At 33.0% G+C, this 16,422-nt stretch overlaps 1 protein-coding gene across 1 annotated transcript in view; it reads left to right on the plus strand.

Annotated features, from left to right (window-relative positions):
• Window positions 1–15,046, plus strand: part of LOC126887478 (ADP-ribosylation factor-like protein 5A) — a 63,105-nt gene extending 48,059 nt beyond the window's left edge. Inside the window, exon 4 of the mRNA XM_050655034.1 lies at window positions 9,292–15,046. Within this exon, the coding sequence (XP_050510991.1) occupies window positions 9,292–9,340 (49 nt within the window). The 3' untranslated portion in view covers window positions 9,341–15,046. The remainder of the gene's footprint in view (window positions 1–9,291) is intronic.
• The last annotated feature ends 1,376 nt before the right edge of the window (window positions 15,047–16,422 follow it).

Below are 16,422 nucleotides of genomic sequence, written 5' to 3' on the forward strand. Positions count from 1 at the left end.
GCACACCGACAGTATGGTATTAGTTGTTATACGGGCTCTGATTGGGTGTTGAAATTTTGAAATGATCTGTCAATAATTGTTCAATATGGAGGTTATCGGTAAACAAAAATATTGTATAATATTAGTTTTTATTGATGTGCGGACAGAAATAAAATCAAATTTATAATTATAGTGACTTTTTAAATAGTTTTGAAAAGCCGCAGGTACGTAATTCTAAATGTTTCAGTTGGAAATACCTAATAGTTTCAATACCTATCTATTTGGAAAATGTAAACAAAATAATGTAGTTACCTATTAGTAGGCAATGCTTTAATAATTTACATAATCTGATTACAAACAAACTTTCTACAAATCTTCATTTCATATATCGTTTTCTTACTCTATATTTTGTTGTATTTTATTTCGGCAAAAATCAAACTAATAATTTTATTAAATTCATATAAATTTATGGTGTAAACGTTTAGTTTGTGTATATTCCCACATGACGTATACGAGAGTTTGGTGCAGTTTGAAATGGCGTCAACTTTCGTACGGCGCGGTAGACGTGAAGTGGGTTCAAGCCCCAAGCAAGTTATTATTTTTTTATTTTTTTTTTATAGATTTTATGATTGTAAATATATTATTATATAATTTTTGAAGATATTCTTGTTTTTTGAAAGTGGTAGATAAGAAAGTTAGTTTGATTTTTAAATAAAATAAGTACAAATAACCTTTTAAGTATATTTACTTCGTTTAAATTACCTATTATATAATAGAAGAATATCTTCTTACGTGCGTACAAAGTACACACACATTCTTTTTTTTTATAAGAGTTTCCAGTATCAAAACTAAGCAAGTTACGCTTAAAATAAAGTTGGTCACGCTTAAAATATTCGATTTGTAATTTGACGAATAAGAACCTACTTTTCTTGAGCTACAACAATTCTACTTCTACTGGGTCTACAGACTTTATACGTACATCATTCTTTTTTCGATAAAATACTTACTTTTTGAGTTATTTACGACATATTGTCCAAAAACGTGTTTTTTTTTGTTAAATTTTTTTTTAAATTTATTTAAAATCTAAAACATTTTTCTAAGTAGGGGATTGTCCATAACTTATATCTTCAAATTATGCTTCATGCTTTTTATTACTCTCTTATAGATAAAGAGGAAATGCCAAACATATTTTAATCAGAAATTACTGGTATAATTTAGCAATACATAGAATATTTGCAGTAATAGCAATACACAGAATATTTTTTATCAAGCATATTATAAAGTAAAAAAATGAACCCATTAATGAAAAAATGAACACATTAAAAACAAGAATGTACCTAATTAGATTGATAAAAATAACATTAATCACAACAAATAAGATAATGGAAATTCTTTGTTTACGTAATTTAACCCTATAAGAATATAAAAATAGAGAGTAATATTAATATTGTATTATGAAAATCCTTTATCAATAGGAAATAAAGATAAAAGATTTCAGATACATAGGTGTATTCCCGTACTCATGTTCATAGGCGCCCATACACACGGGCAGGGGGGGCCGTGGCCCCCCCTAGCTTTTCGGGAAAGAAAAAAATTAAATTTATATTACATAAACGTATTTTTGTCAAAACAATATTGGATAATTTTGAGAGATAAATTGGAAACAACATATTTATTAATAAAAAAATTCACATATTGGGTAGTTATTAATAGTTTAACAGAAAATCTTTGTGTCTGCGACAGTGGTCTGTATGGAATGTGCATAATACACATTTCCCACAATCACGGTATGCTACTAACGAAAACATTGAAAGAGATTAGAGGCGTGGGAAACATATACACTGTAATTGACACCCAAAATTACAAATTAAATGAATCATTTATAATACTGCAAAAAAACCATCATCATCCAGCCTCAAAAGTCCACTGCTGAACATAGGCCTCCTCCCCTCGTTTCCAACCCCATCTATCCTGCGCCGCCCTCATCCAGTTTTTATTTACCTTTCTTAAGTCGTCAGTCCATCTTGTAGGCGGTCGACCGACGCTTCTCTTGTCTTCTCTTGGCCTCCATTCCAATAACCTCTTCGTCCATCGCCCATCTGTCATTCTGGCTACGTGTCCTGCCCATCTCCACTTCAACCTGGCTATCCTCTCGATGACGTCAGTCACCTTTGTTCTTCTCCTGATTTCTTCGTTTCTGATTTTGTCTCGCAGGAAAAAAACCATATCAGCAAGAAATCCGATCTCTGATCGATAATCACTAATGAGCCATTTGTCTTTAACAACTGGTATAAAATAGTAATTATATTTTATATTTTGAAAAAATTCATACTGAAAAATAATTTTTAAAATTTATTGAGCATAGTCAAATTTTAGTTTGCAAAAGTATTTTTTTAGTAAGTAGATTATTTTTAAAGTGTTCATTATGATGAACAGAACAATTTTATTTAAATGAAAAACAGGCGATCTTTCATGATGAATGAGTGTTATATACAGGGTGTCCCAAAAGTAGCGGAAAGGCCGAATAATTCGCGAAATGAACATCGGATCGAAAAACTGAAAAATACATGTTCAATAATTTTCAAAAATCTATGCGATGACACTAAACAAGTCCACCACTTCAACCCCTGGGTGTGGAGCGGGGGGTAACTTTAAAATCTTAAATGGAACCCCTAATTTTTGTTGCAGATTTGGATTTTCCTTGTAAAAATAAGCAAATTTTATTCGAGCCATTTTGCGAATTGTGGATAGATAGCGCTATAATCGGAAAAAACGGTATATCGTGATACCACAGCAAAATTATAGAAACGGTCTAATATCTCGAGAAATATACTTCCAAATAAAAACTAAAAAACACGTGTTTAATATTTTTCAAAAATCTATAGAATGACACCAAACAGGATTTTTCATTCCACACTCCGGAGGTGGGGTGAAAGTTAACTTTAAAATCTTAAATAGGAACCCCCGTTTTTTCTTGCAGATTGAGTTTCCTCCTCAAAAAATAAGTAACATTTATTCGAACTTTTTTAGAATTGTTGACTTGACGGATGGCGCTATATTCGGAAAATGCGATTTATTTGCGCCATCTATCAACAATTCTAAAAATGTTTGGAATATATGTGCCTTATTTTTCATAAGGATTCTATATCTGCAAAAATAAAGGGGGCTCCTTTTAAAGATTTTAAAGTAAAAACTTGGTTCGACACATACTCATGGTTAGTCTGCTCGCCAAAGTTGAAGGGAAGGCTTTGCAAGCATTGTATTCTTTTCAAACGGGTTTTAAAGAGAGTCCCAAGTTTTGTGGTACCCATGACATTTCCATTTAAAAACTTGGTCTAGTGTTTAAATGTATGAATAATTCCTCACAACAGGGTTCAAACTAGGTTTTTTAGGTGGTTTAAACTACAGTAGACTCCCTCTATAACGAGAACTGAAATGGTGAATTAATTATCTCGTTATAAGCGGATCTCGTTATATCAAACAATAATAATAATGAAATTTTTTGATGCCTCTTACGTAGTTTATTATGTGTCGATGGTCAACCTGAACAGTGAACAATGAGACTTCGCCGCCATAGATTGTAAATTTCCTATAGTATTCAATATCGGTCGATAAACAGGCAGATGTTTATTACAGGTGGCCGAGTTTATTATACCACTGGCCTCGATAATAAGACAGACGTTGGGCATTTCTATGTACAGGTAGTTAAGGCATTTATTTATTTATGACCATTACAACGCTAAAAACAGGTAAAGACAAGTATTCTTCGATTTAAATTTTCCTCGTTATAACCAAATATGCCTCGTTATAGAGCGTTATAGTTCAATAGGGATTTCATGTGACACCTAATGTACCTCGTTATAAGCGAAACCTCGTTATATCCGTGTTCGTTATAGAGAGAGTCTACTGTATATATTGTCATCCGAAATATACAAAATGTAATGTGCAACATCTTCACGTTTGGCCCCCCCTGAAAATTTTTATATGGGCGCCCTTGCTCATGTTTTCAAATATGTATTTCAAAAATCCAAATGAGTGAACTGGAATAAAGTAACAAAAACCAGTAACGAATAAGGCCTCTAAATAAATGCTCAAAAAAAAACAAAAATGATAATATTTACAAAAAGAAACAGAAATAGAGAATTTCTTCTTGATCTTCATTCTAGAATTCTACGTGCATGGGCGCCCATATACAGGGTGTTAATAAATAAGTATCAAACATTTTAAGGGCTAATTCTACATGAAAATATAATGCCGGTTTGCTCTATAAACATATGTCCGCAAATGCTTAGTTTCCGAGATACAGGGTGTTGAAATTTTTATTTCAAACTGCCAATTTATTTATTGCTCTAAGACCAGTTGAGCTATGAAAATGAAATTTGGTGAATTTTAAAATGTAGTTATTTCGCGTTTTTTGACATACAATTAAGAATTTTGTAACCATCAGTGACGCGCCTACGGGTAATGATCTGAATTTTTTTAAAGACAAAAATAGTACGCCACTGAGATATTTCTAATTAAAAATTATTTTTAAACTCCACGTCTAATTTGTAATAAAAAACCTTTCTTGCCTTTTTTCATATGGTGCACCGTTTTTATGCAGAAAAATAAAACATCTTGACTCGTATTTTTCATTTTTTAATACATTATCAAGAAATATCCAATATAATAATACTAAACTGGAACAATAACAGAAAATATTACTAATAAGATTTTAACTAGGCGCAGAGCTACAACAAATGTTAAAAATGACCTCTTTTAGAGGTTACAGAAGAATTTTATATTCATCATAGGCGCGCGTACGGGTAATGGTCTGAATTTTTTTAAGAGAAAAATAGTACGCCACTGAGATATGTCAAATTAAAAATCATTTTTGAATTGCTGGTTTAATTTACGACAAAAAATCTATCTTGCCTTTTTTTTCATATGCGGCGCAGTTTTTTTTACAAAAAAATAAAACATCTTAACGTTTACAAAGTATTTGAACTAAGTTTCTATGCATATGGAAACCACCTCAAATACTTTGTAAGCGTTAAGATGTTTTATTTTTTGTATAAAAACGGCGCCTTGTATGAAAAAAAGGCAAGAAAGGTTTTTGTCGTAAATTGAACGAAGAATTCAAAAATGAGTTTTAGTTTGACATATCTCAGTGGCGTACTATTTTTTTCTTAAAAAATTCAGACCATTACCCGTACGCGCGCCAATGATGAATATAAAATTCTTCTGTAACCTCTAAATAAGGTCATTTTTAACATTTGTTGTAGCTCTGCACCCAGTTAAGATCTTATTAGTAGTATTTTCTGTTATTGTTCCAGTTTAGTATTATTATATTGGATATTTCTTGATAAAGTATTAAAAAATGAAAAATACGCGTCAAAATGTTTTATTTTTCTTCATAAAAACGGTGCACCATATGAAAAAAAGGCCAGAAAGGTTTTTTATCACAAATTAGACGTGGAATTTAAAAATAATTTTTAATTCGAAATATCGCAGTGGCGTACTATTTTTTTCTTTAAAAAAATTCAGACCATTACTCGTAGGAGCGCCACTGATGAATACAAAATTCTTAATTGTATGTCAAAAAATGCGAAATAACTACCTTCTAAAACTCACCAAATTTCATTTTCATAGCTCAACTGGTCTTAGAGCAATAAATAAATTGGCAGTTTGAAATAAAAATTTCAACACCCCGTATCTCGGAAACGAAGCATTTGCGGACATATGTTTATATAGCAAACCGGCATCATTTTTCATGTCGAATTAGCCCTTAAAATTTTTCATACTTATTTACTAACACCCTGTATATGGGCAGGGGGCCGTACCCCCCCCTAGCTTTTCGGGTGCTTTAAATTAAACGATATATTAGTCCAGAAAGCCACTGCGCATCCGCTAGGAAAAATATTCTAATTCGGATTTTTTGCACAATCTTACTCAAAAAGGACCCCTTTTAACAAATTTGCATGTTGCCAGAACCAAAAGTTGGTCAACAATTTTTTAAACGTTTTTTTTTTTGTTTTTTCCTAAAATTATTTTTTTTTGCATGAAACAAAATTTTTTTATGTTTTTTGGATCATTCCAGACAGAACAGGTCTTTAGTGACTTTTCTCTAAATTTGATAGTTTTTGACATATAAGCGATTAAAAATTGAAATTTTGCCAAATCGGCCATTTTTAACCCTCAAAAACTATCTGAAAAACTGAAAATTTGAATGTTGCCAAGATAGGTAGATATTCTTTAAACATCCATTGATGAAATGCCGAAGAGTTTTTTGCAATACAATATTCAAAACTCCTTTGTTTTTTAATTGCTCAAGCGTGCGCGACACTATTTTCCACCGTTGCATGTGTAAACAGTATGGTGCAAATGAAAGGAATAAATTAGTTATTTCGTAAACCGGTGACTTTAAGGAAAAATCCCGAAACAGGTCGTTTTTTATTTTTAAGTTATGATATTGTGGCATATATGGTATACTAGTGACGTCATCCATCTGGTCGTGATGACGTAATCGATGATTTTTTTTTAAATGAGAATAGGGGTTGTGTGCTAGCTCATTTGAAAGGTTCTTCAATTCTCTATTAAGTAATATAAACATTTACATAATTATTTATACAGGGACAGAACACGTAGCATCTCAAAGCTCTTACTCTCAGTTTTAAGCTAAGGTCTTTGTGCAGAGAACTGTTTTCATTTTTACAAACGCATTTCTTGCTATTTCTATCTTGGTCCTTATTTCTGTTGTTTGATCATTTTTCTCTGAAATCCAGGTTCCTAGGTATTTGTATTTATCAACCCTTTCTATCGGTACATTTCCCAAATGTATGCTTGTTTGTATGTTTGTTTTCTTAGTTATTATCATGTATTTGGTCTTTTTTATATTCATTTTTAGTCCACATTCTTCACAGAAATTGTTTGTTTTGTTTAGTAGTAGTTGGAGTTGTTCAGCAGAGCTTGCCATAATCACGGTGTCATCTGCATATCTTATGTTGTTTATAGATCTTCCGTTAATTATTATTCCTTCACTTTGAGATAGCAATGCTTCTTCAAAAATGGCTTCACTATATGCATTAAAGAGTAATGGAGACATAATACATCCCTGCCGAACTCCTCTCCCGATTTCAATTTCTGGACTGGGTTCGTTATCTATTACAATTTGTGCTCTTTGATTCCAGTAAAGGTTTGTTATTATTCGTAAGTTCTTTTTGTCTATGTTTTTTGTCTTTAGAATTTGGACTAATTTTTAATGTCTTACTTTATCAAAAGCTTTCTCAAAATGAACGTAACAAACATGCACATCCACATTCATGTCCATGCATCTTTGAGCTAACACATTAAAAGCAAATAACGCCTCTCTGGTTCCTAGTCCGTTTCTGGACCCAAACTGACTATCATCTATTCCTTCTTCTAGTTTTTTATTTATACGACCATGTATTAGTTTCAAGAATAATTTGAGAATGTGACTTATTAATGATATTGTTCTGTATTCACTGCAATCTTTAGCGTTTGTATTTTTAGGGATAGCACAAAAGGTTGAGAGTAACCATTGTTTTGATATGTTTCCTGTTTTGTACAGTGTTAAACAAGTCTACGATAATGTCTAAGGTTTCATCATTTATGCATTTTAAACTTTCTACTGGGATTTGGTCTAGAGTCTAGACCTATTGCTTTACCATTTTTGCTGTTTTTTAATGCCGATTTAATTTCTTCTTTTAATATCTTCAAAACCGTATCATCTTCTACTTCGACTTCCATCTGCTCTGTTCTATTGTCTTGGAACAATTCATTTATGTATTCTGTCCTTCTCTTTAATTTTTTGTTAACAACACAAGTTTCCCATCTGTATCTTTTAGTATTCCAGGTTTTCTTTTTCTGTTGTTCTGAGTTAATTCCTTAATTTTTTTATGTGTTAAAATTATCATGTCTTTTCTGGTGTTCTTCTATTTCTACCGTTGTTCTTTTAACCATTGTTCTTTAGTCTGCTTAATTTTGGATTTTATTTGTTTATCCACATTTTTGCACATCTGATTATCTTTGTTTTTATGCTGACGTCTTTCTTCCATTAATAAGACTTCCTCCGTCATCCATTGTTTCTTTTTGTATCTGGTTGGTGTAAGAATTTCTTTTTGACATTTATCTATTTCTGTCTTTATTAATAACCATTTTTCATCTGTTTCAGTATTTTGCTGGATTTGTTCTTTAACATTCATTAAACGGTTATTAATTTCATCTGTCAGGCTTTGTTTTATAAGCGGGTTTCTTAGTTTACTTGTATCGATTTTTACATCTGTTGTTCTCCGTTTTATTATTTTCGTTTTGAGCCTAATTTTGGTCACTACTGGGTTGTGATCTGATCCTATGTCGGCTCCTGGATAGGTATTTGAAGATATAATTGCGTTCTTGTATCTTTGTCTAATCAATACATAATCTATTTGGGTTCTTACAATTCTCCCTTCTTGATCTGCTGGTGACTTCCAGATATATAGTCTTCTCTTTGGCATTTTAAACAATGTATTAGTTATGACAAAATTATTGTTTTGGCAAAATTCGATAAGCCTGTCACCTCTTTCGTTTCTGTTGCCCAGACCATATCCTCCTGTACATTCTTCTACTTTTTCGTCTCCAACCTTTGCGTTAAAATCTCCCATTATAATTGTAACATCCTGCGTTTTAATGGATTTTAAAATATTGTCTAGGTCTTCGTAGAAAGTTTCAATATCGCTCTGGTTTGTCCGCAGTCAGAGCATAAACTTGTATTATGTTTAATTTGGGTTTATTCTGATTTAATTGTAAGAGGATAATTCTGTTGTCAAGATCTGTTTGACTGTAAATATTTGATCCAGTGTCGATCTTCCCCGTCGGAAGCCCGTCTGATACTCTCCAATAATATTTTCTGCTAGTGGTTGGAGCCGCTGGTTTATAATATAGGTGAGGACTTTATATGCTGTACATAATAGAGAGATTCCACGGTAGTTTTTGCACTGGAGTTTGTCTCCTTTTTTATAGATCGGGCATACTATACTTTTCTTCCAGTCGTCGGGTATTTTCTCTTCTTGCCATATGTCTTTGATGAGCGCGTGGATGTGACTTACTAGGTGGTCGCCACCTACCTAAAATATTGGTTCTTATTTATTTTAATCGAAGAGACACTAATCGTTTTTCGCCGAAGTTTAAGATGGAACTGGAATGCTTATAACAAACAAACAATAATAATCATAATTTAGAATAACAAATATCTTATACTAAAATTTAAAGGACTCTTGGATCGTTACAAAGCTTTGTTTATTTTTTCCTAATTCTGTTTTTGTTTTGTTTTAGGTTGTACCCAGGCTTAGAGTGGATAGTAAGCAGACTGAAAAAGAAATGACATTTCTCCGACGATACCTAGATTTAATTTCAATTTTTTGTTAATTGTAAATTTTCGACATCCTACACACTCCTGTACAGACGTTTTCTCGTATCGAGAAAAGAAAAATCTCGAGAGATTCTTTTTCATAACGACTGTTATTGCATTTTTGTAAAGAAAGGCGTTTTCGCCATATACTTGCGTTTTTGTGAAAATAATTTACTAAAAAAAGTGATGTGTTAGTCAACAAGTATGTAAACGTTATCGAACTGTGTTTATTCACATCACTACTACTACTATCAGTTTACAGCGTTCTCCGACTACTAACCGCCATTCTTCTCTGTTTAACCATAGACCTGGAGGGATTTCTCATTCCTCTAGTTCTTTTTCAATTCCCTCCCTCCAGCTTCTTCTCGACCTTCCTCTTTTCCTTCTCCCTTGTGGTGTTCACGTCAAAATATATTTAGGGATCCTGTCATCTGGCATTCTCTGTACATGACCTTACCATATTAGTTGTTTTGTTTGCGTGAATAATTTCTCGTATTCTCTCATTTGGTATCCGATCTCTTCTTGATTTGACTGCTGCTCTTTTCCAGAAATCTATTTCTGTTCCTAGTGACATTTTCTCAGATCTTTGTTTCATTGGCCAAACTTCACTGCTATAATATATGATTACACTTTTAAGTATGGTATTGTATATGAGCTGTTTGTTCGCTTTAGATATTGTTTGGTCCCACAGAATGCCATCATAGATATGGCTTTTCTATCCTGTATGGTTGCTGTGACTATACTGAAAAAAAAACACAAACGCTAATGTGTTTGTCTTTCTACCATCTGGCCAGAAAGGCGATAAATTATTTAGATCTGGCGTTTAAAAGTTGAAACATTTCTGCAGTTTTAAGAAACGTCTTCGAATACATTTCCAAAGTGAGTTATTGACATAAGGTCTGATAAGGTAATTAATTTATGGGGAATTCAGTTTGTTAAACTGAACACACCAAAAACATCTGGTTAGGGATACATTTCGTTTCGTAAAACTTAACGGGCCCTTCTTAGCATCTGGTTTGTATATTAAATGTGAATTTTATATGACCCACATTATTTCGTTTTAAGAAAAGAAAGTTAATATTTAAAATTAGCAATTAAAAAAAATAATAAATGAAGCGTGTCGCTATAGTCTTTTATAGCAGCATCGAGTGTTCCATCTTGATTTATCTTCATGCCTATATACTTGTATTCATCAAAGTGTTTAATTTCTACCCCATCGTCTAATCTGATGGACTGCTTTGTACCTCCAATACACATGATTTCAGTTTTCTTAATGTTGACTTCGATACTCATTTGTTATATTCTTCTATTTATTAGTTATTGTCATCAACTGCGTTTAAATAATAAGCATTAGCTTTGTTTCAAACTGAATGATATATACATCGCAAAATAAATAGAAAACCATTTTGTTTTACCAGAGACTGAGATGCGATATTATTTTTGTCATCTGTATATACCTTAAAATAAAGTTTAGTCTTCTTTCTTCTCCAAGATCCATTTTCTATCGAAGGTTGGAAATCATCATGACTATTATTATCAACTTCCATTATCTGAAGATGAATGCAATAGGTGAAATTAATTTTGCATTTAAAAATCGTATCATGAATTTCACATTGGGAGTAACAGCGACCGCGACCTCAATCTTCGTAAGCTTCTTGGCCGATACTGAACAATGCAGCGAGGCGAAAGTGGTGGGGTAAGAGAGAGGGAGATGTAATGTGTAAGACAGTGTTGCCAGATATCTCCCAGCACGTCGCATTCTTTGTGAGCGGAGTAGGAAATATTATTTTAGGAATAACACTAGTATTGTAAAACAGAAATTAGAAATCAAATTAAATGTAGTAAGATGTGATTTCATACTTGTTGACTGAGCTAAGGTTGTTAAAAATTTTTGAAAAATTTATATATTTATTTTTAGATATACACTGAACAAGATAAAAGTTTTTTATATGTAAGAAAACATGTTGGATACTACTGAAAGAAACCCAAACAGTTGTCCCAAAAAATGTTACCATTTAGACATTGTAAATATTGATTTTTGTATTGTTGAATTTATATTGCGTGTATCGCTGCAAATTACAAAGTAGATGTGGAAAAAGTTGCAACGCGTATAAAAAAAAATATTTAAACGCAGATCATTGGTACAAATAACGCGAAAAGGGCGTCAGAATCTTTCAAGTTACCGTCGACCTCATCGTCTTCTAGATCTGCCAAGCTTAGTTCAGGAGAAAAAAGGCAAAATCTGTAAAAAAAGTTACTAAGGCTAAAAAAGTCGCATCAAACTTGCATCACTGATGGTAATACCTAATAGACGGAGAGGCAACGCTGAAAAATCTCTTTGAATTTAATAAAGCTAAATTGTTCACAGTTGATTACTGTGATTGTGTAGAGAAACATACTGCGGTCGGTCAAGCGAAACGTAGAACAAGGGTTACTGAGAGGGTACCAAAGTTGCTTTCCTACGAAGGTAATTCAATCCATTTACTAAGGCTGAAAATCAGTACACACATTCTAAATTGAATATAAATAAAAGTTATTATAGTCGGTCTGCTGTATGACGGGACAGAGCTGGTCGGTCGGCCCCAATGAATGTACAGGGTTATTCACTATATTTTGACCCCCTTGTAAACTGCTTTATTTACAGAATTAGAAAAAAATGTAAAATACAAAAGTTATTCGATTTTTTAATTATGATTTTTTGACATATATGTCCTACTAGTGACGTCATCCATCTGGGCGTGATGACGTAATCGACAATGAGAATTGGGGTCGTGTGCTAGCTCATTTGAAAGGTTATTCAATTCTCTATACAGTACTCTAAACATTAAGATCATTATTTATACAGGGTGTCCAAAAAAATTTTTTTAATTATTAATTAAAAAATTAATTTAATTAAAAAAAAAATTTGACACCCTGTATAATTAATCATGTTAATGTTTATATTACTGAATAGGGAATTGAATAACCTTTCAAATGAGCTAGCACTCGACCCCTATTCCCATTTAAAAGAAATAGTCGATTACGTCATCACGCTCAAATGGATGACGTCACTAGTACGATATATATGTCAAAAAATGATAATTTAAAAATCGAATAACTTTTGTATTTTACTTTTTTTTTTTTAATTCTGTAAATAAAGCAGTTTACAAGGGGGTCAATATATAGTAAATAACCCTGTGCATTCTTTGGGGCCGACCGACCAGCTCTGTCCCGTTACACAGCTGACCGACTATAATACCTTTTATTTATATTTAATTTAGAATGTGTGTACTGATTTTTAGCCTTAGTAAATGGATTTAATTACCTTCGTAGGAAAGCAACTTTGATACCCTCTCAGTAGCCCCTGTTCTACGTTTCGCTTTACCGACCGCAGTATGTTTCTCTACACACTCACAGTAATCAACTGTGAAAAATCTAGCTTTAGTAAATTCAAAGATATTTTTCAGCGCTGCCTCTTGGACTATAACATTGATCTTTCCATAGCGTTTTGTGTAATTCTTATTTTATTTATTGTTCCTTTTGTCAGAGTTAGTGTTTCCTCACCATATGTAAGAACCGGCAAAACACATTGGTCAAAAACCTTCCTTTTTAAACAAACTGGAATATTAAACAAAATGTTATTCAATCTACCGAAATCTTCTTCTTTACGTGCCATCTCCGCGTCGAAGGTGGCAATCATCGTTGCTATTCTAACTTTTGGCACTACAGCCCTATAGAGTTCAGTTGAGCTGCATCCAAACGATTCTCTGAGGTTTCTCAGACAGGACATTTTTCTTCTACCGATGCTGCGCCTTCCTTGAATTTTTCACTTCATTAGTCATTTTAGAGAAATTTGCCATATTGATCGCGAACCTCAATAGAGAAGGCACTTAGGAGGACGAGGAGTCAATTTAGGAGTTCATATCTGACACCACGTGTTATATGATCCAGATATTGTAGTTTTCTTATTTTGATGGAATCCAGTGTCTCCCTGCTGTCCTTTATTCTTCTTAGTACTTCTTTATTCGTTGTTCTGTCTGTTCAGGAGATTCTCAGCATTCTTCGATATGTCCACATTTCAAATGATTCCAATCTATTGAGACATTGTTTATTAAGAGTCCATGTCTCCACACCATAGAAAAGAACAAAAAACATAACACTTTAGTACAGTGGAACCCCGATAAGTCGGCACCCGATAACACGGAGGTTCGGCTAATCCGGACCGATTTTCATCAGACAAACATTTCAACAATAAAATGAATGTACTATAGTTCTTGAGAGATAATGGGTATTTGTGTAATTTGAACTATACGATGGTAAAAATGACTCATGGCACACGGCGACAGAGCGACGTTCATTGTCTCGGATTATCGGAAACAACAGGCACTTAGCATTGTTTAAAAAAGACTAAAAGACTATTTAAAAAAATTCTTTTTTAAACAATGGTCTTAGTCTCCACTGTTCTTAAATAACATAACATCGTTCTGATTGTGACCGTATTGTGTGTAGTACAGTCGTATTGTTCGCTTCCGTTCTGTAATCGTGCTTCAGATAGGTTTGTGTTTGCGTGTTTTTATGTCAACGTTATGGCAACAAAACGTAAAAATATTGTAGTGACAATGGAAAAGAAACTAGAAGCATTAGGTAGTATTGATAAAGGCGAATCTTTCGCAGCATCACATGGTGTTGGTACATCTACAGTATCGGATTGGAAGAAAAATAGAACTAAAATTGAAGAATTTCGTTTCAAAATGATAACAAAATTTGGAGTTTGGACAGTTTGGACAATCGGTGCAAAGCTAATAAAGCTAAAAATGAGACTCTCGACGACGCTTTGTATGTGTGGTTTTGTGCGGAACGCGAACGTGGTTTACCAGTGTCTGGACCTATTATTCAAGAATCAGCACTCAATATAAATAAAATGTTGCCTAATTGTGAACCAAATTTCACTGCGTGTCAAGGTTGGCTGGATAGATGAAAAAACGTCATGGAATACGCCAACTATTTATCACTGGAGAAAGTCTTATCTGGGGACAACAACGCTGCTCATGACTATAAAAACAAGTTTTTGGATTTTGTGAGAGAAGAAACAGTATATTCTATACAACTATACGTAATTTAGATGTGTACTGTGCATATATATTTCATGTTATTTCAATTATAACGGAGTTTATCTAAGTATACCGTATTTTATTAATTTTTACGTTATTCTCCGGCTAACCCGGATTTTCGATAACCCGGATCGGCCGTGGTCCCGATTAATCCGAGTTATCGAGGTTCCACTGTACTCGTTTTCTAATATTTAGGCTGAGGTCTCTACCGAAATCTTATACTTATTTTAATACGTTTATCAATATTTTTCCTACATAAACTACACTATCTTGGACACTGATCTTAGACAATTAACGTATACAAACGTAATATTTTATCAATTGTTGAATATATTTAACATTTTTTGCTTTTTTAACTCTCCTCCAAAGATAAACATGTACATAAAATTAAAATATTAATTCATGTTTACGTCAAACGAGCGGTAAATGTTTTTTGTGGACATCTTTTGTTGGGTTAAAAAATAATTTGCCACTGTAACGTTTAGTTCATTTTTGTTGTACCTAATATAGGTTAAGTTTCTTAATTTAGGCCAAATTGTGTATAAAAATGATAAAAATTAGTAATAAAATGTATATAATTTCAAAGTAATTATATTTTTTATTTAAATTGTTGCCAATTTTCTAACCAATGTTCCTCGGTACACAGTACTCCCAGCTTCTGCTCAAGAAAATCTGCAAACATTACTTTATAGTATCGTTGAGGGCTGTAAGAAAGCAAACCAAAATACTCGTAATAAGTAAACAGCAGAATATAAAACTGTCTATACCGGGTGGTGAATCGTAAAACGGGCCAAAGGAAACTCAATGTAAAATTCTAAACTGTTGAATTCCTGCTTCCCTAATTATTTTACATCAAAAGTCATGAGAGAGTATTTGTAGAGGATTGAAATCTGTATTAAAATCAAAAGTTAAAATTGTTCTACGATTTAATCGCATTCCAAAATTTTAAAAAATATACATTTGCCACAGTAGGTATCTGTGTAAAAGTTAAGCCACACGTTACTATTTAACCGACAGTGCTCACACCATTGACTGAATAAAAAATCTTTATTATTAATACATTCTCCACAACTGAGGGTATCTTATCAACTGTATTGTTATTAAACAATAAATGATAAAATAAAAATATTGACAGTTCGAAAATGTGAAAATAATAACTTCATTGTGACACATTATTGCACTGTGTGTGACCTAATTTTGGGCTGAAAAACTGAAAAATGTATTACATTTTTACAAAATTTCGGAATATGTTTAATTCGTAGAACAATTTTAACAGTTGTTTTCAATCCACTACAAATAGTTTCTAATGTCTTTTGATGTAAAAAAATTGGGGAAGCAGGAATTCAACAGTTTAGAATTTTACATTGAGTTTCCTATGGCCCGCTTTCCAATTCACCACCCGGTATATGCAAATAGTACCAAACTTGAGCAAGTTAAACAAATTGTTTACCTTGGATATCAGTTAAATTGTAACACAGGGAGTCACGGTGAAGTTAGATCCAGAATAGAGCAGGCTAGAGCCGCTTTTAGAAGGATGTCCAAGGTATTATGTAACAGAGACATAAAGTTGGCATTGAGAATCCGCATACTTCGCTGCTACGCGTTCTCGGTCTTACTTTATGTGGTCTTGTATTGGACTGTGAATAAAACTGATCTAAATCGCCTTGAGGCTTTCGAAATGTGGTGCTATAGAAGAACTTAAAAGTTTCTTTGGTGGAGAAAGATTTGAAACTTCACAGTATATAGAGGTTCCACAGTAAAATCACTCCTCTGTCGGCGCTTTGATCTCAAGAAGTAATACCGGCAGTACGCAATTGGTAATTCACCAGTGGTGGATGCGGGTTTTTCCTGTTAAAATCCGTACGTTTCTATGCGACTTGCAACGCGAGAGTGGGGCAAAAGCGACTAAGCACATTGCGCGGTCGCCATGCGCGACTACAGATTTTACTTCCAATTTTTCGGAGA

Source organism: Diabrotica virgifera, chromosome 6 (genome assembly GCF_917563875.1).
Source record: "Diabrotica virgifera virgifera chromosome 6, PGI_DIABVI_V3a".
Taxonomy (NCBI): domain Eukaryota; kingdom Metazoa; phylum Arthropoda; class Insecta; order Coleoptera; family Chrysomelidae; genus Diabrotica; species Diabrotica virgifera.